The 25,043-nt window shown below is 35.8% G+C and overlaps 1 protein-coding gene across 3 annotated transcripts in view; it reads right to left on the reverse strand.

Annotated features, from left to right (window-relative positions):
• Positions 1–25,043, reverse strand: part of Itpr2 (inositol 1,4,5-trisphosphate receptor type 2) — a 462,398-nt gene that overhangs the window by 231,350 nt on the left and 206,005 nt on the right. For all 3 annotated transcript variants that reach the window (XM_047550877.1, XM_047550878.1, XM_047550879.1), the window contains 6 exons: positions 18,495–18,584; positions 18,246–18,371; positions 13,467–13,589; positions 12,628–12,828; positions 10,255–10,506; positions 7,589–7,714 (listed from right to left, as the gene is read on the reverse strand). In XM_047550877.1, coding sequence (XP_047406833.1) covers positions 7,589–7,714; positions 10,255–10,506; positions 12,628–12,828; positions 13,467–13,589; positions 18,246–18,371; positions 18,495–18,584 — 918 coding nt within the window. The remainder of the gene's footprint in view (positions 1–7,588; positions 7,715–10,254; positions 10,507–12,627; positions 12,829–13,466; positions 13,590–18,245; positions 18,372–18,494; positions 18,585–25,043) is intronic.

The raw sequence follows: 25,043 nt of genomic DNA on the forward strand, positions 1-25,043 counted from the left end.
AACTCTGAAAAACTAAAGAAAAATAAAATGGAAAAAAAAAATTATCCAAAATCCTATAATTTAGATAAATACTTTTCCTCTGCCACAATATTTTACATAATTGAAATCCTTCTGGAATTGGTTTTGTATTCTCCTTTTTACACTCAATACTTCATTATTAGTATTTCTCACATTAAAAGCCCTCAAAAAATAGTATCATTGACTTTAACATCTATCATGTAGATACAGCAAAATTTATTTCATCATTTTTCTATTGGGGAATACTTAAATCATTTGCTGCTTTATATTATCATAAAAGTATGTTGAACTTCTTTGACCACAAATCCTCAATGGTGTTTTTAAATTGTTTCCCAAAGACAGATTCTTGGAAGGTAAATTTCATGATATATTTAAAATTATATAATATTTATTTTACATAAATTATATAATATGAATAAAATAATATATAAAATATGCAAATAATGGAATATTATATTACATAATTTTATTCAGAAAGACTGCATAAAATTATTCTCATTTAATCTAAAGGTACATAAATACACATCTTGCACCATTATGAACATTTAATACTATCTTTTTACTCTTGCAATTAGGATGGCTGGAAATTGGAACTTATTTACCTTTGTATTTTAAAATTATTAATAGTTGGACATTTTTCAGAGGTCTACTAATTACTTATACTTTCTTTTTTTATGAATTCCAAATGCCAAAAATAAATTAATTAATTAATCACAAATGTCTGCTTTTGTCCATTGTTTTATTAGATTGCTAGTGCTTTCCTTAACAACATATGTAGTTCTTTATGTAACAGTTAGTACATTTTAAAAGTATATAGTAACTTTTTCCAATCTGATGGTTTTCTGAAATTTTTACTTGGGATGTTTTTATATACCTAAGTATTAAATCTTCAAAGAGTGAAATGTCTAGAATATTCCTAAGAGAATTTCATTCATTGCTTTTATGCTTAAAAATGCCTTTCTCATCCAAAGATATTCATCTACATTTCCATCCATTTTTAGTTTCCATTTGTTCATCTAAAAATCCATTTTGCTTACTGTTACCATGTGATATAAGTCCATTTCACCTCAAATAGCCAGTGTTCTGAAAAATCATTTTGATTTAATTCAAATCAACAATTTTGTTGAGTGCCTATTCCATGCCAAGAATGTTTTACATACTTAGAATCCATCAGTGAACAGATACAAAAAACTACCCTAATGGAGTTTATATTATTAATTTAATAATCTAAGGACAGGCAATGGGTCAAATATGGCCATATCCACTCAATTATTGTATGTGGCTCCTTACCCTGTAATAATTGCTATAATAGTTGTAATAGTGGCCTACAAAGTTGAAATATTCATTATCTTGCTCTTTACAGAAAAAGTTTGCTGATCCCTAGAAATAACCAATCCCTTCTCATTATTGAGTACATTTTTATTATATATTAAGATCTTACATATACAAAGGTATGTTTCTGGCTATTTATTTCATTCCACATACACGCCTAGTTAAGTCTGTATTAAGACTATACTTACTTTGTTTTTAAATAAACTTTTTAAGTCTAGTTAACTTCAGGTGACAGTTATGAATTTATTCTACACATAGTTACTGAATATCTACTATGTGTGACACATTGATCTAGGTGAGGACACAGCAGTAAACAAAACACACAAAATCCCTGTCCTTCCTTTGTTTCTCCTGAAATAGAAACAATTACATAAAGTAATGTCAGCTGGTGGTAAGCTCTATGGAGAAAAATGGAGCAAGTATAGGGGAATAGTAGGTAGTGAGTGAAGGCCTCTCTAAAAGGGTGCCTTTTAAGGAGGGGCATACAAGAAGAGAAGGAAGAAGTCATGAGAATTCCTGGGGGGCGGGGTGGGGGTCAAGCAACACAGGAAAAGGCAAAGGTGCTGAGAGAGGAGCATATTGGGAAGAGCAGCAAGGAGGCCACTAGATGGAATGCAGAGAACATCAAGACCAGAGAGTGAAGTGGGAGAAGACTGAAGATCAAATCACATACAAGTTTTGCTCTGGGTAAGACATAAAGTCTCTGAAGGAATCTGGAAGAGCAGTAGCCTGAATCTCCTCCACTTCGTCCTCTTTCTCCTCCTGATGAGAGATAAGGGTATCTAGTGATCATGATCAAAAGGTCCAAAAGTAGTCAAATTGGGGACATTTTAAGACTAGAACTTGCAGAATTTGCAGAAGGGTTGGATTTAAGGTGTAAGGAAAAAGGGTTTACAGGTGACACCAAGATGTTTTACCTGCACCCAGAGTGAGAATGGAACTGCTATTTACAACAACGCTAAAGACTTGTGAAGGGATTGTTTTACAGCAGGACATGGGACTGAATAGAGTTTGAGGTCAGATAATCAAGTGGAGATGTCACGTAGACAGATATGTAAGATTGGACACCAGGGGAAGGGTCTAGGCTTCAATCAGCTCACTGTTAAAGTTATGAGAAGGGATGAAATCAGCAAGTGACTGTAGACAGAAAAGGGAGCAAATCCAAGGTGTGAGCCTGGCACATTTCAATATATAGAAGCTGGAAAGATATCAAAGAAAAAGCCCAGAGACTGAGAAGTGGCCAGTGAGATCAAAGGCAAAGAGAATGGGACTGATCTTGGGGCCCAAGGGAAGAAGTGTTTCAAGAAGTAACCGATCAACAAGGAGCAAGACCCTGTCTCAAAATAAAAAATAAAAAATAAATTTACAAAATGGTTTGGAGTTGAACACTCCTGAGGTAAATTCCTGGTACCAAAACAAACAAACAAACAAACCAGCAAACAGCTCTTCCATCCCAGGTGGACACCATCATTATAATTTAGCATGAAAGTTAACGAGATGAATGGAATTAGAACTGAAGGAAAGGTGCTACTCAAATAATAAAATCTATAGAAAACTTTATAATTTTTCACTTCCCTGCAATGCTACTTAATGAAACTTTAAAATGGGGCTTACCAACGGTTCATTCAACTTAAGAAACTCAAGAAAATTAAATAAAATCTTTTTAATCCTATCAAATGAAAGAAATGGGACAGTATGCCCCAAAGCACATATAAATCCTATATTTACTCCTACCTCTTACCTATTTGGTAAGTTAAGTAAAGGGAGTGGGTCATTGCTCAAGTGATCTATCTGAAAATGAAATACCTTGATTTGTCTTGTTAGGCAATGACTGATGGGACAGTGATATGACACTGTTAGGTGTGCCTCCTAAATTATTTCTTGGCCTAATTTCATTCTGCCAGTATATCACTTAGAGTAGTCTTGGTATTATAGGATCTTGAAATTGATAGTGAAATTGGGAACATCTTCAAAAATATATACCTAGTCGGAGGTTGACATTGATCATAGTCCACCTTCCTCCATGTGTGTTCTCATAATGATTCGAGCTCCCTGACTTTGCAACAACAGTTATGAAGCCAAAGAAAAGCATTCCTGCCCTACGAACACCCATTTTAGCCGCATTAGAACATAGATCAAAGTGGGCTGTCATTAAAAGCTCTGAAAGACACGGTAACAACTTTTCATGGGTCTAATAGCTTTTGCAACCTGCCTGAATCTGGTGTATTTACAGGCCAAGGATGCTGCTTCTGTCAGGAAATCAGAATGGAAAAAGTATGTGAAATCTTTTGGCCCCAGTTTATTAAAAACTATCTCTGAAGAAATATTTCTTATATGGGTCTTAAGAAGATAAAAGACAAGGAGGTGCAAACAAGAAAATGAAAGATCCTAATAGAGGTGACTCTTTGGAGGGCTTTAGTCCAGAGCAAACAAAAGAGCAAACAAAAAGCCCCTGTCAGTGCTGGCTCCAGAAAACCTGAGGAAGAAAGGCGGAAGGTAGTATGAGAGCTACTGTGTGTCAATATTTCATTTATTTTCAAACGATTAATTTTTAAACACAATTGTTCTCAAAATTTCTACTAAAATTTAATTGTGCTGGCCAGACCCTGCGTGAAGTAGTTGACTCCAACCTGGATGCCAAATCTTTAAACAGAAACACACACAGACTAGAGGGAACCCAAAAGAATATGGAAACAAGGATCCCAGAAACAACATCAGAGGCTCACAGAAAGAGGTGAAGGATGTATGAGATATTGACAAGCTGTGCAGGGAAAGGCTTCTATAGCAAGCGAGTGGAGTCACCTGGCAAATTTTCTCTCTGAAACCCACAGACAAAATTATGAGGCTAATCTAGATCATAAGTTCCTTTAATTTATGCAATTTTATAATTTCAACATAGACCACAGATAAAGAGAATTTGTGCTTCTAATAAAGACTTATATCTGTGAACTTAACTGTTCTATATTATTGCTAGAAGAACATCAAGGTCAAAATTACCATTAATAAGGGCTGAGGATGTAGCTCAGTGGTAGAGATTTTTTACCCAGCATGCATGAGGCCTAGGTTTGATCCTTGGTATCACAAAATACACACACACACACATTGCACACACACATGTGTGTGTATAATGTGTGTGTATATGTATATATAATAAATTAAAATTTGACTTAATCCAAGAGCTTTTAATAATTAAGTTCTGTGGTAATAAAAACAAAAGCCTCAAAAACAGAAAGAGCATTGTTAAAAGAAATATTCAGGTAGTGCTAAAAAACTACAAACTGGACATAAAGTTGAACAACATATATTAATCTCTTCCAACCCTAAGATGCTAGGGTAAGACCACAGCATCCATCTTATCAAATACCTTCCCTACAGATTCTCTTCATCATTTCTCACTTATGTTAATTAGGTGTCAGGGGATTTCATAAGGTTGTTATAACATCTGAATTTGATTCATGCCCTCTATAACAACTCATCAACCACTATTGTACATGTTCAGCTTTATGTATACTTTTGGGCTCCTGCCTGTGCCTGGTAATCTACCCTTTGGTTATACTCAATATTATTATTTGGTACAAGTCTCAGGGAAGCATTTTAAAGTTGCTAGGCTCCACATAACTTTGCAATAACACTGGTGATAATGATATAGGTGAAGTTGCCAACTCTCCTAGAAGGCACCAATATGTGCTAAGAGTTTTGCATGCCTTGTTTCACTGAATCTTCCCAGGAACACCATGAGGAATATGTTATTATTATATTCATTATATAAATAAGGAAACTTGGGGTGAGACCATTAAGTACCTTGCACAAGATAACCATAGCCAGTTTGGACATAGACTTTGTTTGGTACAGGTAACTTCTGTGAAATACCTACCCTTAACCACTATTCTCCACTAAAGCAATTCCCTAAGTGTGTTCTCTGAACCAGCAACTATAAATCATCACCTTGGGGCTTAAAAATGCCAATTCTCCCAGGTACTGAATCAGAAACTCTCAAGTCAGGGCCCAGCCATCTGTGTTTTAATGAGGCCTACAAGTAATTCTAAAGCTTGAGAACTACTATCCTCCTGAACAGAAAGTTTGCCTACAAGACCAATTTCTACTCATTTAATCATATGTATTTTGTAATTTGAATCTAAAAGTTTGAAGTAGCTCCTTCATCTTTCTACGTAGAGGAGAAGAAAGAAATTCCAGATGTGGAAAAGTCAGGTTTCCTTTGCCTTTCCTGAAACAGGAAAGGTGATTTCCTGATAATTTGGAGAGTAGATTAGAGAATTGTTGCTTTAAAATATGGATGGGAGGGAAACAAGAATAAAAAAGGGCTTTTACAGTATAGTTAAGCCGTCATGGTTAGACATGAAAAGTGAATAGACCTAGAAGGTCTTGAAATTTCCTTAGAGACTTCAGAATAAATAACCATGCATTATCTGCTTAGTCAAAACAGCTAAAATGAAAAACAAACAAAAAGCACCCTTCCCACAAGCATACTTTAAAAAAAAAACATAAATCTATATACTTTTGTCTTCCAGATGCATCAATGAAAAGTGTTTCCAAGGTGCCATAATCAATGGCAGTTATCATCAGCTTTCTGTGGTTTAAAAAACAAAGTCCTTTAGTATTATAACTCATGTTGCCTAAAATATACCCTTGGTCTTTCTCAAGCTTATCTCTAGTCAGTAGCACAGTGCGTGCGACTCTGCAAATCAGTCTATAATCTCTTTAGCATCTTCCTGCACGTGCAATTTTAAAGCTCAAGCAATTGTCACAGAAATCATCCTCTACTTCAAGGACTCTGGAGACTCTTGCACACTCTTGCATCTGGCTAGATACTAAGTTTTCACAAGGCCAGTGGGAATAAATATGAGCATTATGTTAAATCTCATATAAAACAGAATAGTTTCTTTACAGGTGCAGATTTACCTGAGAAAAGAGAAAGTGGATTCCAGTTAGATAGATGATGTAAAACAGGAACTACCCTAGTTCACATGAACTTGAACCTAGTGCAGATGGCACACACTTTACCACCCAGAGATACAATGAGTGCATTTCACCTGGAAATTGTGGTTAAGAAGAAAGCATTCTTGAAAAGGAAAAGCACATGTCCTATTATATTATTCAAAGGTGTTCATGAGTATATAGGGCTGTGGTCAGTATTTTACTGTATCTACTTTGTTGTTCCTCCTTCCACAAGGGGTTGTGGAGAGGCAGTGAGATACCATTCTATAAGATGGTGGAAATAAGGGCTTCACCAATACTTTTCCAAAAACATGTATATGAGATCTCTATAAAGCTACCAGCACTCAGGAAAATAGAGAGGCCAGAGAGACCAATACAGGTCATTGCAACTCATAATAAGTCTAAGGAGTTAACTATATAGTATTTTTACCACTGAAACCCTTATTTTCACTTCATATCCCATTATTTTAAAAAGAAAACTAGAGAAGAATTTTTAATTAAAATAATAGACACTGGATATTATAATAATTCACTTTGCAAAAAGAAAGGCTAAAACATACTAAAGAGAATTCAGTGCTATGTATCAAGAAAATTCACTCCTTCCTTTCTTTATTCATTCACTTACTTAGTAATGACATAGCAAAAACATTCTGAGCAGTATCTAGAAAATGCCACCCAGTTCCACATGTCCTTTCCTAACTCCTGCACCAAAACGGAACAAAACAAAAACAAGAGGAAACAGACTCCAAGTCAAAAGCAGAGTCTAGTTTTGCTGACATAAGTGATAATACCACATGATTAACTTATTTCGGCATGCTTCCAAGGAAGGCTGAATGAGCAACAATGATTAATGATAAGTCTGCAGTCAGGTCAAGTGCCTACCTGCCTGAAAGAGAAGGTCAAGGCCTAGCAACCTCCCCCACCTGTGGTGTTAATTGTACTCAAGGTAAGAGTTGATTATAAATTGACCTCTGCCAAATGTCTTCTCAGATCAGTGTAGAAAGGCTATTAAAATTCTACTTAATAACAGAAAAATATCATTATAAAGATAAAAAATGAACACTACTGCTACATATACTGTAATAGGTATTTTGTGGATATTAACTCATTAAATCTTAAAATCTTGTGAAACACATTCACAACTTCATGACTTTAAGAGACTGAATCAAAAGGTAGTAGATTTGATGGAAATTGCAGATGTTTTAATTCTGTTCAGTCAAAATATATGTTTCCAGCCTTACTAAAACATGAACTATACTTAAAGGTGAAAAGTGCAACTTACCCTTGCCATATCCACCAAGAAGTTCTCAAATAATTTCCAAATATGGTTACTTGTGTAGATTTCTTTCATTTCCACTTCAGTGTCAACATAGCAGTGATTAACAAAGTTCACATAAGCAATTTTAACCTGTATAAGTTTCAAATACAAAAGTTCATTTCTTTATTGATCACTTTCAAATATCAATTACAAAAGGTTAAAATGTGTTAGTTCCTATAGTAGATTACTGCATGTTTATCTACCTAGAAAGCATTTTCCTTTCTTTTTCCAAGATAATACACTTCAATCCAGGGGTGAACATGTGATCTAGTACTCAGGTCTGTAGGCCAAGGAATTGATGTGAGAATGAGCACTTAATGCAAACCAAGCCTATCATCCTATCATGGAGACTCTAGGAGTCAGGGGTCTGTCTCTCTCTCTCTCTCTCTCTCTCTTACTAAAGTGAAACATGTTAAATCTTAACTTCAAGAAACTCTTCTAGAGGTGTATGGAGAAAAAGTATGTCCAGAAGTGAATGAGGCAAAGACACAAAGGAATCAGGGACAAAAGAAAGAATTCTGATATTGTTTAAACCTCTCCATCCAACTGAACAATAGTCCTTCAAATTTCCAAGTACAAGAGCCAGTAAAATTCCCTTACATCCCTTTTCTTGTTTTACCTAGTTTAAGTTAGGTCTCTGTCACCTGCAACCAAAAGTACTAATACAATGTTTAAATATGTTGACAAAATAATACTTCATTGACATTAAAGGAAAAAAAAAAAAACTTACATTACCGATCCTGAAAAAAAAGACTCAAAGTTAACAAGAAGAAAAAAAAGTATTATTTTGATATGTAGTACAGTCCTCAGAATCAGCAAAATTCCTCATGAAGGATTAGGATGTCTCAACATATACCATTATAAAGCACACAGGGCAGTCATTTTTTATTTTATTTTTCTTTGTTTCTCTCATTGTAAAAAATCTAATGAATGCTATAAATCTATAAGAAAAATATATATACACAAAAAAATCAATTAAATTATTTTGGGGATCCATAGAATTGGTGTTAGAACCACAGGAACACAGGGCCAGCTTGCACACTCTCAGTGGTTTTCTCTGCTTGACTGGGGTCTAACACAAGCCATCCACAGCAGGTTTGTGTGTCGAGGATGGTCACAGGGAGGGACACATCTGAGTCAGTCAGCATGCCATCACGGGCTTCACAGCAGCTAATATTTATGCAGTGTTTACTGTGTGCCAAACACCTTAGGCATTTTGTATGTATTATCTTATTTAATTCAATTCACCAACAATCCTATCAGGCTTGTATTATAATTATTCTATCTTAAAATTGTGGAAATTGAAAATATTGGAAAGTTAAGTAATTTGTTTGAGTCAGTGATATCACTACAAAGTAATTGATCCAGGACTCTGACTCATCCTTTAATTCATTTTGTTCATTCATTCAAAACATGTGTATTGAGTGTTGTTCCTACTCAGACAATGTAATGAACAGAAACAACTCTATTACTCTCTTGGAGTTTAAAATCTCAGAAAAGAGTAGGAGGGTTAAAGATATTTATTAATTAATAAAATTCAAATGATAAATTTCACATTATAGTCTCTTATAGACTCTACTAAGGGAGGCCAGGACACTTGCCCCTGAAGATGTAAGGCTCAGATCAGGTTGTGAAGGGTGAAGGGGAGTTACTCACACAAACACAGAGGTAAGGGTGGTACCATCAGGGGAGCTCCATGTGGGAAGAGGCATGGCCAAAACCAGGACTCAAATAAGGACAGAACCCACTGTAAGGACTTCCTCACTACACTGTATTTTCTCTGCCATCCTGTTTCAAACAAATCATGGCATGAAGTATCCTGGGATTGAGGTGTCAACAATTCTTCCAGGATTTCCAAAATTTTTCTTTCAAGTCCATCATGACAGAAGACTATTTAGAATTGGGGACATTAACCTCCCCTGACACCTTTTTAAGTTACTGTGATTTAAAATGTTTGGTTTAATATCATTTTCAGTATATTACACATTTACAAATTTTTCAATAATATACCAAAATAGTAGAAAAGAAAGAAATTATTATGATGTACATTCCTGGAAGCCTCATTAATAGAATCCTTTTGGCAGACAACCAGCTTCTGTTGGGTAATTTCCTCCCCATCATCAAAGCCAAACTAAGAGGTGAAGGAGGATATGTGAAAAAAAGCAACTGGGTATGCATATTTTTGAGAATGATTCTATTACATAAAGCAAGGCAAACCTATGTCCAGTATGTGATCCTGCAGCACTAGCCTAGTCTCTCCAATCAATGATTATAAATCATTTGTGAAATGCCTGTTTATGCTCAAAAATATACTAGAGGCTACAGGTAAAGTTTTCTGTTTGATCTGATTACCATGTTTAAAATTTAAGAGGCATCTTTAGTAGCTTCCAGTAAATTAATAGGGGCCATACTTTAAAAAGTTTGATGCTCCTTCAAAATTTCTTATATAACTGAAAAAAAAAAAATAGAGCTTTTCATGCTCTTTTAAATTTCCCAAATTACACAGCTAACTACAGTTTCTCAATTAAATATGCAATCTCATAAATATTAGTATGGGAGACTTCTGGTATTTAGATATACTTTAAAACTTTATGATGGTTCTACAGTCACTGAGCTTCTGCCAGGCTTACCTCAGGAATGCAGTCATCATGGGTCACCACCCTCACTATGTCGTCCAAGGGCAGAAGGGAATTACACTTAATTTCAGTGTAGACATTCTTCCCCTCTGTGCACGCTGCCAGCAACTCCACAAGGGTGATATGGTAGGCTAAGGGGCCACTGTCATCCCCTCGGTCTCTCTCTGAACACATCATATGGAGAAGGATTGGAAATGATGCTCTATCATTGTAAAAGATCAGCACATCTTCACCCCCATTTATCAACTGAAATGATAATGAGAGAATCTCCATTGCAGTCCAAATTTTCATTCCTGCATTTTATTTCCAAAGACTTGATCTATCTAGGAACACATGTATCTCTTTATAAAAACATAGGTAACTGAAAAAACATCATTATGCCAAGGAGAATGGTGAAAAGTTTGTAAGCATGTGCAAAGTGATCAGTTGCGATAGACACCAAAATGAGGCAGGGACATAGGGGAGCAATAGAGATGGCAAGAATTAAACAACATGGACAGCAGCAAGGTGTTCTTCAGTGAGCAAGACGCTGAAATAAAACCTGTAGAAGAATAAATTTATTTCCCTTTGCATTAAATAGAAGACTCCACTGCCAAAGCACTGGCTATCACTAAGTCTAATTTTTACTAAACGGTATGCCATATCCCCAACCACTTCAGTAGTGACTTAGTAAGCAAGTACATCAAACCAAGTATAAACCTACAAAAATCTGGAAAATTCCATGTTTATTGGAAAGGAATCAGTAGAAAACAGAGGTAAAAGCAGAGGAGGACAAAATAAGGAGAAGACTAAAAAAATAGACACAAAGAAATGAATAGATAGGGGCTTACAGGACATGAATTTTCCTTCAGATTTTATTACATAATTTTAGTGGAAAATTCCAGCAGGTGGCAATTTTACTGCTTAAACATCATAATTTTTTTTTTTTTTTTTTTGGTGGTGCTGGGGATTGAACTCAGGGCCTTGTGCTTGCAAGGCAAGCACTCTACCAACTGAGCTATATCCCCAGCACTCTACCAACTGAGCTATATCCCCAGTCCAATATCATAAAATATTATCATCTATTGCTTATCAGTACCAATTTTCTAACTGCAATGTGAGTATTCTAGTGGGGAACTATAGATAAATAATTTTTAATTTATTTATCATATTTAAATTGATAATATTTAAATTGATAAGCCAATGAATTAGTTTACTGTGAGTTTTGTTGAAAGAAAATGTATACATCACAAATTTGTTAAATATTAACATAATATTAAAAATACTTCCTCACACATAAAAACACTTCATTTGATAAATGCCATAGGAACAGCTTAAATATTTGTTACTTTCTCATTCTAATTCTTTCAATGGTGATCAGAATCCAAATCAAATTACTTCCCACACATTTCTAGGCGTTAAAGAAGAACTAATGTAAATACAAATATAGTTTTTAAAAAGGTAAATTTTACAAGTTTAAAATGTTCCTTACAAGGTTTAATAACAATAATTTACATTTAAAAATTCTAAGCTTTTACTGAATTAATTTTAAGATTTCTAAATGGCAGGAGGGACTCACATTGAATCAATACAAAAATATCTCCCATATCTAATTTGAAAGAATATAATTGCAAAACTGTCCCCAAACCAACATAGTCTACAATGTAAGTGTTTGGTAGCCATGACTTGAAGCTGCCTTAATCCAGAAAGGCCACGAGAGAACCATTCAGTCACAGAGTGGTGATTTACCCAGATGGGCTCTGTGGGCTGCCAGTTCCCCAAAGTCTCACACTTGTTTCCTAGTGAGTAACTCACGCTTTATGTAAATTTCACTCAGTGCAAAACATCAAGGGCAAAATAAACTAAGTACTTTACCCGTTCATTTTTCTTAGAGTCTTGTGTTATTCTAAGTAGCAAGTTTCCACCTGCTATAATAAAGCACTGACAAGTAGTTTTTATCAATTGGTTCCTTCCAAAGCCTTTGCAAATTATGACAGAGAACACCCATTCTACATTTCAGAAACAGAGCAATAAAGGTACTAGAAAACCAGAGTTCTGTCTCTTTGTTGCAATATTGAAAACTTAAAAATACTAAATTTTCTATTTTAATTTTAAATAATCTTGTGAAATCATAAGACTTTAGTCATTATTTAACATAGCCAAATTCATTATGGATCAAAAGGGGAAACTCTTAGAAAATCATACACTTAAGTTGTAATGTTTTGCTTCACTGGACTAAAGCAAAATATAGTTGTGCTTCAGGAGTCATGATGAAATAATTTTCCAAAATTGGTGTTTGGCTTTCTTTTCTTCCTCTAAATTAACAGAAAACACATATTCGAGCACATTATTCAGGTGAAGCTGATAAAATGCAAACTGAGAACACACCTCTGTCATTACCATATCCTGGCATTTCTTCACATATTTACCATCTGCTTTTACAATTGTTTGCAAAAACCTCAGGTACTCCACGTGGCGGCCATGTGTCTCAATGCAGTGCACAAAATGCTGCACAACCCGCTCGCTGATTTCATTGCACAGATGATAATTGTTCATGAAGATGTACCGCATGGTTTCTGCTTCAAGGAGCTAAACAGGGAACACACTTTGTAATAATGACAAGATCAATTTTGTATTCTACAAAGTTGGACTAATTTTCCTGCTTGGGATCAGTTTTACATTTTATATGAAGCCCCAGTGAATTTTCTGTGCAAGTATTCTACGAAATGCAATGAGATCATTAACCATTAAAAGAAATTCAGCTCACAAAGGAACTCAGTTGGAGACAGGAGCTTATTATCAAGAAGTACAACATGTCAGCAACAGTGTTCTTGACATTAATTTAATTATCTATTATTCAAAATCAGTTCTTTCTTAAGATCTGCTTAAACATGTTTAAAAGACTAGCGCTAACTCTATCTTCGAGTTACCCGTATTTCATTTTATGGTATTATTAAGCTAGTTCTTTGTTGTACCACATAATTGTTCTAACATTAAACTATATATGAAAAAATGAAATTGTCATTTGCATATAAAATTTTTGCAATTTTTTGATTTACTTAAAAAAGTCCTTAATGGAAATAATAATAAGATCAATTTTAGGGAGAGAATCCCGATAAGGAAAAAAATGAGGTGACAAAGATTAATAAAATTCTGTTCATTAGTGCTACTAAAATTAATTTGATGCATACTTTACTATAAATATTAGGAGTCACTAAAATACTTACACCAGGAGTTAAGAACAAATTCAGATGTTTATGAAGAAGAATTTGATTCTGTGGATTTCCTCTGCAGAAATTCTGCAGGAAGGTATGGGCTAGATTCATTACCTCATTCATCTTTTCATCATTCTGTAAGTTAAAAGAGTAGCACATGATACACGGAAACAAACCTGAGTACAAATTTTATCAAAAATATATTCCTTCAGAAGACTACTTTTCTATAAATTTTAACATGAAGTGCACAAAACGTGTTAGTTTACTAACTCTACTTTTGTCACACACTGGCAACCTCTTTAACATCTATCTATAAACTAGAAATTATAAAATTAGGCTTTCTTTGACCAGTATATACACAAAATGTAAAAGGCAGCAAAGTTAAATGAAATGCATGAAACATCAAAGCCAATGGGTAAGTTGAAATTTTCTCACACTCCCTAACAACACCTTTGCCACTTCTTTTCTCCCACCTCCCTTAACCTAATGAACAAGTATAGACAGTAACTATTCAGAGATGGTTTAACAATTCCAAACACAAGATTTCCTAACAGTTTTTACAAGATATTTACAAAAAGTTTTATTTTACTACTTCTACTTCTAAACATATCAAGTACTTTTAAATATCTACAAGGACTAAATATTTCCTGTAAGAACTTATCCACTATGCACACAGCACTGGTAAATAAAATTGCACATGTAACAATGGTTATAATCTGAGTTATCTTCTAATATGACCATTTTGTCCTTGAAGCTTTCCTTTCTCACTTCCTTCTCTCTACTTTCAGTTGCGTGGATAAGTACAGGCATATTAATGCTTAGAGATGGTTGAACACATTCATAACCAAAAGTTATTTGTGAAGAACAGACTTTCCAAGAATTTCAACACAAAGTGGACACAAAGTGCTAATTTTGCTAACTACTCTGTCATATACCAGAAACCTCTTTAACATCTAGAAATGAGAGGATGCAAAATTGGGACTTGTTTGTTCATTATCTATATCACATACACATCAAAACACTTAAGTTCTTGTTGGAAACATCTAGTCTTTCAAGATGTCTAAACATACACAACATATGGTAAAAATAGAGGACAAAGTAATGCCCTTTAAGTATTTTTTGTTAGTACATAAGAATGACTGCCATTTTGGTGAATGGAATTGGTAAATTTGACTTCTTGAACTATTATGTGTTGACTATTCACTGGGTGGTGGGTTGGGGAAGAAGAAAGTATCCAGAGAGAAGCATTCTGTGCCCCTTAGATTAGTTTTGTCTAGTCAATGTTTTATGTATATTTTGGTTAATATTGCTGGGTATTAAAAGTTAAGTCCTAATGCCCAAAGAATGTTAGAAGTAGCAAAACAATCCCACCACAAATGTCTTTTTGGTAGTTTTTAGGAATAACTTTCTTCTGGGAATGACCTTTGTCAAACCATCTCTTGGAACTAGGGGTCATCCCAAACTTAGTCACTGGAATGGTGAAGAGGAAGAAAAGGGGAAGGGGAAGGGTATCTGGAGGACAGTTTCATATTACAGTCATATATCTCTATGTGCATTTTTGGTAAAGTACTTGTGTTTATTATACACAAAGTTCATACTTTATTTCACAATATCTAAGCTTTCTAGATGTCCTGAGATGACAGTGTATCATAAAAAGCAGAGCTAGTGAATTAGCTAACTTGTACATATCTTTTCATCAGAATTGATAGAAAAGATGCATCTTGGACATGAAATTGTTTTACCTCTGGGCAGTGCGTATCAGGACTTGCTCACTGGGCTGGCAGCAGAGGGGTAGCAAGAAGAATACAGGGAAAGATGGGAGCAAGAGCTCAAGGATTTAATCTGATGTGAGCCACCGATGTATGCATCTTCTGGCTGTACTGCTGGAATATTTTAATTCACAAGGAACAAAATGCTTTCTTGCTAATATTTTAGTAGTAGAAATCTGGTAATGAACTCTCCTAGGAATGTTATTGTGGTGTACTCTGCTGCTTTATGTCTCATTTTAAATTGAGCATTAAGGGAGTCCTGTTGCCATTCTTGTCTTTGGTGAAATTTTTGTTCCCAAGAAAGGCAGAATTATCATTTTTTCTAACACACTGAGTTGGTGTAGTATATTCTTGGTTTAAAAATCACTCACGTAGCCTTGGGATTTTGAACTGGTGAATATGCATGATGTGGAAAAGCACAGTTGAGGTCTACGATCTCAACCACGCAGAACGGGATGTTTCGTATGTACACACAGGACCTAGGACAGTCCCGACTAAACTGCTTGTGACTAAATGATTTTGTTCTTTACTTATGTTTTTTATGTTTCCTGGAAAGTAAAAATTAACTTTTAAAAAATAAAAGTTATTTTTTTAAAAAAATGTGTTCCTTTGCCCAGGGACATTTTTTTTTGTCTCTGCCTGTTCCACGGTGGCTCTTCTTTGTGCCCTTTATGTTTCTACACCTCCCATAGTTGCCCCTGCTACTCCTCTGTATTCTAGATATTCCTCACCTTCTCTTTCTTTGTCCTCATATCCACTGGGTTCTGGTCCTTAGACCTTCCCTTTGTTTCACAGCCCATCCTTCTTTCCCCCAGCCTTTCTGAATGTTCACTACCTTTCCTCATCTCTGAACAACTCCTTCTCCCCACCCTGCCCACACCTCCTCTGCCCTCCCTTCTTCTCTGTTTCCCTCATTCTGTTTCCTTCCCTTCTCAGCTGTCACCTCCAATCCCTCTAATTCTCTCCCTCCCTTAGGTCCCCCCACCTTTCCCAGCATGTCTGTGTACCTGGCTCCATTTCTTCTTCCCTGTTTCTCCTCTTCCTCATACTTCCTGTTTCTTCCCACTCCACTCCTCCTCCTCTCTCCTTTCTGTTTTCTTGTCTGCTCTGGTTAGTGCACTACAGCTGTACATCGAAGTGGGTTTTGGCACGATCAGTGCGCCACTCTGACGCTCCCTCCCCCTTTCTTTTTCTTCCCCTTTGCTTTCTCCCCTCCTCTTTCCCCGCCTTTTTGTCACATGTGCTCTTAAATTGCCTTCCTTTTCACTGTCATTTTCCACAGTTCTATGATGTGCTATGACCATTTGCTTATAAGAATCTCAGTAAGAAACACAGGTCTCAAATCTCACAGAGAAGGCAAAGTTCTCTTCTTAACTGTGGTCTTTTGACATTATTGAAATCATCCAATAATTTTGTGTATAGTTGATGGCCCCTTTGTCATGTGGCCATTGTTAAAAATTCAGAATGAATTTGTGTTTTGAGTAGCAGCTTATATTAACTGAGTTTGATATCTTCCTTGTTCCTAACCTAAGGGGCTATCGTTCATGCCGTCTATAACTAAGTAAGCAGCCTAAAGTCCTTAATAGACTCATTTCCTCATATTTAAAACAGGAATGAATCAACTATACTAATAAATAAGACTAAAAATAAATCCATTCCTTAATTTAAAAATGAGAAATTTTTACTTCAAAATCTTGTAACACTTTCTTTGACTTGTGTCACTCAAGAATAGTTAGAAGACAATGAAGACACTTCGGTCACAGAAACATCCAATTCCCACTGAAAAGCTGGCCAGGACAGAAGAGCATCCTGGGGGGCCAGAGCTGCTGCAGCTCATGCTTCCTGTAACTTTGTTGTTGTTGTTATTATTATTTCTAAATAATCCAGTTATTAAAACTGAATAAACCCATAGAAACAAAGGAGTAAAAAAAGGTTCAATTCTCCAGTTATATTATTAGAAGAAGGGAATTAATCATGTGTCCAATGTCTATGTTACATATCAGATAAAATAATTTGGAGAACAAATACGAAGGATTTAATATCTTTTGTTGCCTTTCAACCACTCTTCAATTGCATTCTCTGCCACAGGTTGGATTATGCCACCTTAGAAATTATAAATTTATTATAAATTTACGTATTAGAAAGTAACTAAATGGCGGAGAGGCAGATGACCTAGTGGAAGACCAAGTGAGGAGGGTGTCCACACAGAGAGAGGTCTGGCCTGGCCTGCTGGCACCAAGGAAGATGAAAAGAAGACCCCTTACTGGGTCTATCAGAGATGAGTGGTACTGGCGTAAGGGGCATTCATATGGAGGTGTGCCAGCAGCATACTGGAAGACAGTTACATACAGGGTACTGTTAAATATAAAACTATTAAAAAGTAATGGGAGAGGACAGGGTTCTCCCTGTTAAAGAACGGACACATAGCACCAAAAAAGAATAACTAACATGAACTGGGGATTTGAAATTAGAGATAATGGGACAATTAAAACTATGTGCCACTGACTAGCAAGCAAAGAGAAGAACTCAGCATCTTTCAGCTATGTTCTTGCCAAAGATGCTTTACTGAGTCTAATCACAGGAGGAAATAAATATTGACCCAAATTAGGGGACATTCTTCAAGATAAGTGGCTATCTGCAAAAGTATCAATGACATGAGTGTTCCAACACCAGGAAATTTAAATAGACATGACAACCAAAAACTATGTGTTTCTAAAGTGGATCCTTTTGTCAAATAGGACACTACTAGGACAACAGGAAAAATTTGAATTGGGTGTGGGATGAAGTGACAGTAAAATGACATACTCTTTCCTGATTTGGAAGGCTGTAGTGTGGTCATGCAGAACCATGTCTTTGTTTGAAATATGCACTAAAGGGCTCAAGGATGTGGGTGATGGGGCTAGGGAGACATATGGACTTACTCTCAAATACTTAAGGGAGGAAAAGTTCTTTATCACTCGGCTATACATTTAAATTTGTATCAAAATACGAAATTAGAAAAAAAAGATAATTAAGGACAAACCTTTTCATAGGGTATCTGCAGAAGATCTAACACCACAGAATGAGCCCCCATGTTTTTCAGTAATCGCTGATGTTGATTCCGACACTTTTTATTCTGTACACAGAGTTTACTTAACCTAATCAAAATCTTTAAAAAAGAAGGAAAGCATTACATATGACAAACAGCAATATTAAGTAAATATAATATGTAAGCAATAATTATGTGTCATGCAAATATAAACCCATATAAAGATATTGTAAATTTGCTAACCTCCTTTACAATCCGATAGTTATTGCTCTTATTGCTGTCAATCTGAGGTTTCTTTGTTCCATCTTGCACTGGACTTAAAATGTTTGATTCCTAAAATAAACAAAAATATATATTTTATGCCATAGGTAGCTTCATAATTTATTTTGCAATAAATATACTTTGTGATTGTTTTTAATAAATTTATTATTCAGTCAAATGTTTCTTCTGTGCTTTCTTTACTACATAAAAAGCTTCTTGGCTTGAACAAGTCATGCAAATTACCACCATCTAATAAGAACCCAATTATAAGACAAATGATATTACTAATAATTAAGGAACTGTATTTAAAAATAAAAGTTATTATACATAAAGCTAGTATATATATGTACATGTTTGTGTGTGTGTGTGTATATATGTATATTTCACACATATCATAGTTTTATGTTGTCTCTAGAAAAAGAACAGTAAAAATTCAGAGCATAAAAGATAAAATTTTGTCATCAGAGATAACCCATAATGAACTCAAGAGTGAAGAAGCATATCATAACAGCTGACCACATCTCAGGAAGGGAAGAAAGAACAACTTAACCCACGGATTCTCTGCCAGGTTACCATGACATCCTTAAGAGTCACGACTTGGGGCCACCCAAGCATGTACATAGCCATGAAAATGAAGACAGGAAAATAAAACTTCAATTATAAATAATATTTCAAATTACTATATTAATAAAGCTTATTAAGAAAATCTGAAACACCAAAAACACTTAATTATAATAATTATCATCTGAAGCATTATAAAAAGCAAATGGAATGCAAATATTTTAAATATTAACTATTGCAATAACCATGTAAAAATGATTATAAACAATTCCATAAAGATCATTTTTAATTAAAACAGTACATAATTGGTACTAGATTATGGTGAATGGATCAAAAAATAAATAAAAGATATGGTCCTTCTTACAGTCCTTCTTACAAGAAAATTAAAGCCTACCTAAGAAAATAGGGAGAAATAAGAAAATAAAGAATTGACTGAAGTTTGTTTGGATAAACCCAACTACTATGTATAACTATAAAGCTCTAATTTTTAAAAAAAGGTAAAGATTTGAATTGAGCAGAATTCACTATTTGGAGAAAGAGAGAGAATGGCTACAATTTAGACACCTTTATGAAATAAGTCAAGTTTAAGCCAGGTCTTCAAAGGTAGAAACCATTTAAGCACAAGGGACACCTGGGCAGTAAGGGGACGACTTGGTCAGAACAGGAAGTCACCTTAGCCAAAGGGACCTGGGTCAGAAAGGGCATATGCTGAGCAGAAAATGACAAGAACTGACAGACCATGTCGCATGGGCGATTACATCTCTCATTTACACGAAGTACAAAATTACACTTGGGATAAATGTCAAGTTCAACTTGGGTTAAAAACACCCTAACCTCCTGACTATTGATGGCACTGGACTCTCACAGTTAAGGAGGACCCCAGTCTAAGCTCAGAAAGAAGTTAAGAAAATAACATGAAGCCAATCGATATAATTTCATTTGTCCTGAGCTATTTTTCCTACTGTGCTCCAGGGTGAATCACAAAATTAATGCAAACCAAGGGGAAAAAAAGTACTTTGCTTCTGGTCCAACAATTCTGATGAAAGGCTTCAAGCCACAGAGTGACTTCGCCAGGGTTTAGCCAGCACACTCATCAGTCAGCTTTGCATTCCTCTTTCACTTCTCTCCTTGCAAAGATTGTGCCAAGCCTCCCAATCTGAATTCCACTTTAGCAGGTGACCTCCTCTTCCATTTATTAAGTAGATAGAAATGTCCCTAAATGACATTTCCCTTTTTCACTCAAAAATTTCCACTATCACAAACTGTCTCCCTTTACTAAGAGAACAAAACTTTTTTTTTTATTATTGTAAACAAATGGGATACATGTTGTTTCTCTGTTCGTACATGGCGTAAAGGCATACCATTTGTGTAATCATAAATTTACATAGGGTAATGTTGTTTGATTCATTCTGTTATTTTTTCCCTTTCCCCCACCTCTCCCACCCCTCTTTTCCCTCTATACAGTCCTTCCTTCCTCCATTCTTGCCCCGCTCCCTAACCCTAACTCTAACCCTAACACCAACCCCTCCCACCCCCCATTATGTGTCATCATCCACTTATTAGCGATATCATTCATCCTTTGGTTTTTTGAGATTGGCTTATCTCACTTAGCATGATATTCTCCAGTTTCATCCATTTGCCTGCAAATGCCATAATTTTATCATTCTTTATGGCTGAGTAATATTCCATTGTATATATATACCACATTTTCTTTATCCATTCCTCAATTGAAGGACATCTAGGTTGGTTCCACAATCTGGCTATTGTGAACTGAGCAGCTATGAACATTGATGTGGCTGTATCTCTGTAATATGCTGATTTTAAGTCCTTTGGGTATAGGCCAAGGAGTGGGATAGCTGGGTCAAATGGTGGTTCCATTCCAAGTTTTCTAAGGAGTCTCCATAAGAGAACAAAACTTTTGATGTGTGGATTTTGAAAATTCCCTGCCTCCTCTCCCTGTTTCAATCCTACTCTCATACGGGACCAGTTTCTACTCTCTACTCTTTCTCATCTCTTTAAAAATATGGTCCAGTTGAGGATATTCAAACACATTCCGTGATATTGTCCACCCTGGAAACTAGTCTTGTGTCTCAGATTGTTGCTCCCATTAATTATCTCAAAAGAATAATCTATGCCACACTAAGATTGCTTTATGTGCTAATGACTCAAAATTGCCAAAACTTTCTCCAGCGTTTGACTCAGTGGTTCATTCACAATTTTTGTTAAGCCCCATTCTCTGCTTTCTTGTGGCACAATACTCTTCTCTATCATCTTCTACCTTCTGACCAACTGTCTCTTTTTCATCCTAAAGAACTGCAACTGCAAAAGGTAAAAGAGACAAATGTTGAAAGTCTTTAAAAGTTTACTAAGGCTGATTTCAGGGCTTACTAAGTTTACTAAAGGGCTGTTTCCCTTAGTTATCCTAATAAATGCTAGGAGGGTCACTAAAGCAGTGAAACCTCCACTCCAGGTAAAGGGAAAAGATATTGTCTACCAGACCCTAAACATTAAGAGAATCCTAAAAAGTCAGAGAAGAAAATATTAAACTGTACTTGTAAGCAAAGCCAGTGTAGAAGAGGCAAGGTAAGTCAAGTGGCTTAGATGGAAACTATCTAGATGGAAAGAGACTGGAGGTCATAGAATGAGACACACAGGGTTTCTATTTCATAGCAAAAAGAACATACTGATGAGAAGTAGAAATTAAAAAGGGTAGAAATATAATTAAATTTCCTTTTTCTGATCTCAGAGGTGGAGGCTGAATTTTTATAAGGCTGTTTCTTTTTTTTCTGGAAAGAAGAAATATTAAGGAAAATCAAATTTATACCACAGATCAAGATTAAGATTTTACCAAGTCTAAGGACTGACAAAGCTCCAAAGGTAGAAAGATCTTTCTGATCTTTAAAGAAGGCAGTTGAAAATGCAGGCAAAGTTTTGGCCGATATATTTAAGCCTGTTTTTCAAACAATGACCTGAATAAAAAGCAATAGTCTTGTTTTAAGAAAAGTAATCTTGGGCAAAACACACTATAGCACAGGAAGTTACGCTCTTTAGTTCAACCCAGGGGAAGACTCAGACAATGCTAAACTGTGTTAACTATGGGAATCAAGAAGAATAATGATTTTAATTTAAAATTGCCAGCAGTCAACCCAAGGAGACAACACTGGAGAATTCAATAAACAATCCCTTTTAATTTCAGAAAATAATGCAACATAATTAAGTGGAACAAAAGTATTAACCCAAAGAACATCTGGATGATTCTAAGTGAGTCATCAGGGGAATCTAAGAAATATGTAAACAATGTACCTACAGTTAGGTTTTTATTTTTTTTATTTGCAAATGCCTAAACAAGGGTATTTTAAGAATTTTCCTCCAGAAAGAGCAGAAATTAACTGTATTTTTTATATCCTACACAACCTTAGCCCTATTGAAGTGACCAAATCTACAAAGTTCTAACTTCATTCTAATGATAAAACACAAGAAAAGTGCAAACTGTAGAAGTGTAACTTATGCAGAGTCCTGAGCAAGCCCAGGAAAAATGTGTAATGCTGAGAACAGTGCCACACTTACAGCACATGTCCAAATAACTCTTTGAAAATGGTGACAAAGAATAAATATGGAGCTCCAACAGCACTTGCACTTTATTATAATTGCTTCCTGTCATCTGGACAACCTGAATTTACTTCTTCTAATGGAATATGGGAAATAGCTTAGTTAAGTGATTTTACAGAGGCAGCTATATTTTTAATCATAGAAGAATATACCATAATACAAAGCAGTAGGTTTAGAAACAAGACAACAAGAAGAGTCTAGAAATTAGGCAGGTGGCAAGGTTCTAGGCAGAGACAAATAGAGTAAATACCACTTCTAAAGAGAGGTTCCTCCCAAATTTTTTCTATCTCCTTTTTTGTTTTGGAATTGGGTGTAGGTAGGGAAAGGGCAAGGAAAATCTTTAATATCAACAGCAAAAGTAACATAAGAAAATAGTATCATATGGACTACATGGCAAACTTAACACTGGCACCAACTCATGGGGACCCAGCTTCTTAATTTAAGCAAGGGCAATCATGTTTTTAAAAATAGAACTTTCCAAATCCCTACCATGTAGAGCTGCTGGCATCTGCAGCTGCACGATTAAAATAGCTCAGTGCATGCCTTCTATTCATCCCCACCCCACTGAAGTTTAAGGCGGTCCTTCCCCAGCAAAGTTGTCAAGTCAGCAAGATGGCAAAGCATTCTGCTCACCATCTGGATCCCCAGACTTCCCTCCATGTAACCACCCTTCAGACCCATCAGGGGCATCATTAACTGTCCAGTGTCCCCACAACTCCAGATGTCAAATGCCTTCCTTCTTTCCCCACTCCCTCTAAAACATGGGGAGGAGATCTAACAATCAGTCTTTCAGATATTTTTGGTCAATCAGATTATAATTTGACACTTCGGAATAAATGTTCTCCTCTTCAGACTATTGAATAATAGCCCTTCATAGGGTGATGAAGTATTTTTTCTCCCTCCCATCTAAGAGTACCATCACCTACCAGTCATTTAGATGGGGTGCAGAATGTCTAAAATCATCCTAGGTCTACTTGTCTGAACTTGCCTATAAAATTAATCTGGACCATCATGGATGGTGTCATGGTTAACCATTTCTTCTTTGTTTTGTCTTATTGTGCAGTGCTAGAGATTTAACGCAGGGCCTCATGTGTGCAAGGCAAGCATTCCACCACTGAGTTACACCTCCAGCTCATGGTTGACAGTTTCTGCTTCCCTGAGAAGTGCCTAGTACCTAGGGCTGCTTGAAGGCTTGGACCATGATTTACAATGACCTGAGAAGGCTGTCTCCCTTACTGGCAGTGACCCTTTAGATTTCCCTCAACCCAGGCCCAAATCTCTTCCCTTTGAGAGAGTAAGTACACACACTCCTAACTTTACCCTAAACCTGTTTTCCCAACATACCCTATCCCCAGGAAAATACAATGAGTTTTCTGACTCATTCAATATCATTTTAAATGGTATTTGATAATGTTTAATCTGAGATCCAAGAAAACACCCCAAATTTACTATCTGTTTCTCTGACAACTAAAGTAACAAAAAGCATATGCCCCTGGAGAGTATTCTCTTTTCTAGAGGTATTAGTAAATACTGGGAATATATCAGTAACAGGTATGTTCAGTGTAAATTAATAATTGCTGTCATAATGCAACAGGAACCTGTCGTCACAGAAAAGCTTTTCTTCTTTTCTTTCTTTTTTTTTTTTTTTGGAAGAAATGGGGTCTTGCTGTCGAGACTAGGCTGACCCCAAACTCCTGGCCTCAACAATCCTCCTACATCAGCCTTCCCAGTAGCCGAGACTACAGATGCACATTACCATGTCCAGATTAGCCCAGAAATTTTGCAATGCAACTTAAGGGGTTACTAAAAACTCACAAGAATTATATAAAACATGGAAATGATGGGCATCCTTTTAGTAAAGAGAGTGGCAGATAGTAACAAAGAACTGAACAGGAAGTGAGGACAGTAACATAACAACAGAACCCTCAGAAATTGCCTCCGGTACCTATGGCAGCCTATGAAGAAAGGGTCCTCCTAACAGTCCTCCTCACAGAAGTGACTGTGAGAGGAGGCTGTTGGACACAATGTGTGGCGGGAAGGAGTCACTTTCAACCAAGTAATTACTCTAATCAAGCAGTCATTACACAAATGTTGACACCTGATCTAGTGACAAACCTGTGCTTATCTGACTGCATCAACATCGATTATTCCCTTGTAAGATACTTGCCAAGAATCTTAGAGTCTTAGGAACTTAGCATCTTCACTAATAACCTGTATTGAATTAAAAACAAATGGAAGCATTTTTTTTAACAAAAGAGTAAGACAGTGATTGTTCTTTTTAATATGAAGGGAAATACTAAGTTCATGCTAAAACAGCATTAATTTTAAATTTAGGGTAGAAGACAAGAAGATTCTTCTTGT

This window comes from Sciurus carolinensis, chromosome 4, assembly GCF_902686445.1.
Source record: "Sciurus carolinensis chromosome 4, mSciCar1.2, whole genome shotgun sequence".
NCBI lineage: Eukaryota > Metazoa > Chordata > Mammalia > Rodentia > Sciuridae > Sciurus > Sciurus carolinensis.